Here is a 1,758-nt window from a genome sequence, read left to right on the forward strand (position 1 = left end):
ATCATGTTGTTATCAGTATCATGTTGCTAACAGTATCATGTTGTTATCAGTATCATGTTGCTAACAGCATCATGTTGCTAACAGCATCATGTTGTTATCAGTATCATGTTGCTAACAGTATCATGTTGTTATCAGTATCATGTTGCTAAGATCACCATGTTGTTAACAGCATCATGTTGCTAACAGTATCATGTTGTTAACAGCATCATGTTGCTAACAGCACCATGTTGCTAACAGCACCATGTTGCTAACAGTATCATGTTGTTATCAGTATCATGTTGCTAACAGTATCATGTTGCTAACAGCATCATGTTGCTAACAGCACCATGTTGCTAACAGCATCATGTTGTTAACAGCATCATGTTGCTAACAGCACCATGTTGCTAACAGTATCATGTTGTTAACAGCACCATGTTGCTAACAGCACCATGTTGTTATCAGTATTATGTTGCTAAGATCACCATGTTGTTAACAGCATCATGTTGCTAACAGCACCATGTTGCTAACAGTATCATGTTGCTAACAGTATCATGTTGTTATCAGTATCATGTTGCTAAGATCACCATGTTGCTAACAGTATCATGTTGCTAACAGCACCATGTTGCTAACAGTATCATGTTGCTAACAGTATCATGTTGTTATCAGTATCATGTTGCTAAGATCACCATGTTGTTAACAGGATCAAGTTGTTATCAGTATCATGTTGCTAACAGCACCATGTTGCTAACAGTATCATGTTGCTAACAGCACCATGTTGTTATCAGTATTATGTTGCTAAGATCACCATGTTGTTAACAGCATCATGTTGCTAACAGCACCATGTTGCTAACAGTATCATGTTGCTAACAGTATCATGTTGTTATCAGTATCATGTTGCTAAGATCACCATGTTGTTAACAGGATCAAGTTGTTATCAGTATCATGTTGCTAACAGGATCATGTTGCTAACAGCATCATGTTGCTAACAGGACCATGCTGCTGTGGATTTATTTCTTTTTCACTTTTGGCACCTTGTTTTTATATTTTTGCTGTTTTCACACTTTGGTGTTTCTGGTTGTTGCTGTTTTTCTGGCGAGTTGAGACGATTCTTCTCGTCGTCAACATTTCACTGCGTTGTTGACCTTGTGTTAATTTGCACATGACAAATAAACCAAACTGAAACCTGACTGAACGAGCACAAATCATAAAATGAGAGATACGTTTGTTAACTGAAGTTAACGTCAAGTGAAACCAACTGCTGCAAATTAAACTTTAAACTTGGTCAAATTGAGAGTTACAGAGTTACAGTCAACCCAACGTGAACACTCGAGTCCAGAGTCGTTGAAGGATCGTCACGTGTTCTTGGGTTACCTTGGGCGCCGTAAGTTCAACTTTTGGGTTGTTCTCGATTTCCCACAATCCTTCGTTGAAGCCTTTCCTCTTGTTGGGCTTGGCGTACTTCTCTTTGTTTGGCAGGTACGGAAAGATATCTTTTGGGCCCAGAAATGCTCTGTACAGAAAGACAAAGAGTTTCAGAGCTGCCTCTAAATAAGAAACTTTCTTAAACTATAAAAACTTGAGTGAGTTGAGGAAGAAGCAGAGCAGGAGCCAGAACAAGGAGGTAACTCTGCATCAAGCGTTCCAGTTTTTAAAGCTTTTCATTTAAAAACTACGTCAGGAAAGGAAGCAGCACATCCCGAAAGCTGCTACACTGGTCAAATATACTCGACTTCAGTCGCTGCTCGTTTAGAAACTATAAAATACACCTGGATTATACTC

General features: G+C 38.9%; 1 protein-coding gene across 1 annotated transcript in view; it reads right to left on the reverse strand.

Annotated features, from left to right (window-relative positions):
* psip1a (PC4 and SFRS1 interacting protein 1a) overlaps nt 1–1,758 on the reverse strand; it is a 15,168-nt gene that overhangs the window by 11,943 nt on the left and 1,467 nt on the right. The window contains exon 4 of the mRNA XM_037690040.1: nt 1,351–1,489. Within this exon, the coding sequence (XP_037545968.1) occupies nt 1,351–1,489 (139 nt within the window). The remainder of the gene's footprint in view (nt 1–1,350; nt 1,490–1,758) is intronic.

Source organism: Nematolebias whitei, chromosome 16, assembly GCF_014905685.2.
Source record: "Nematolebias whitei isolate Nwh7 chromosome 16, NemWhi1, whole genome shotgun sequence".
Lineage (NCBI taxonomy): Eukaryota > Metazoa > Chordata > Actinopteri > Cyprinodontiformes > Rivulidae > Nematolebias > Nematolebias whitei.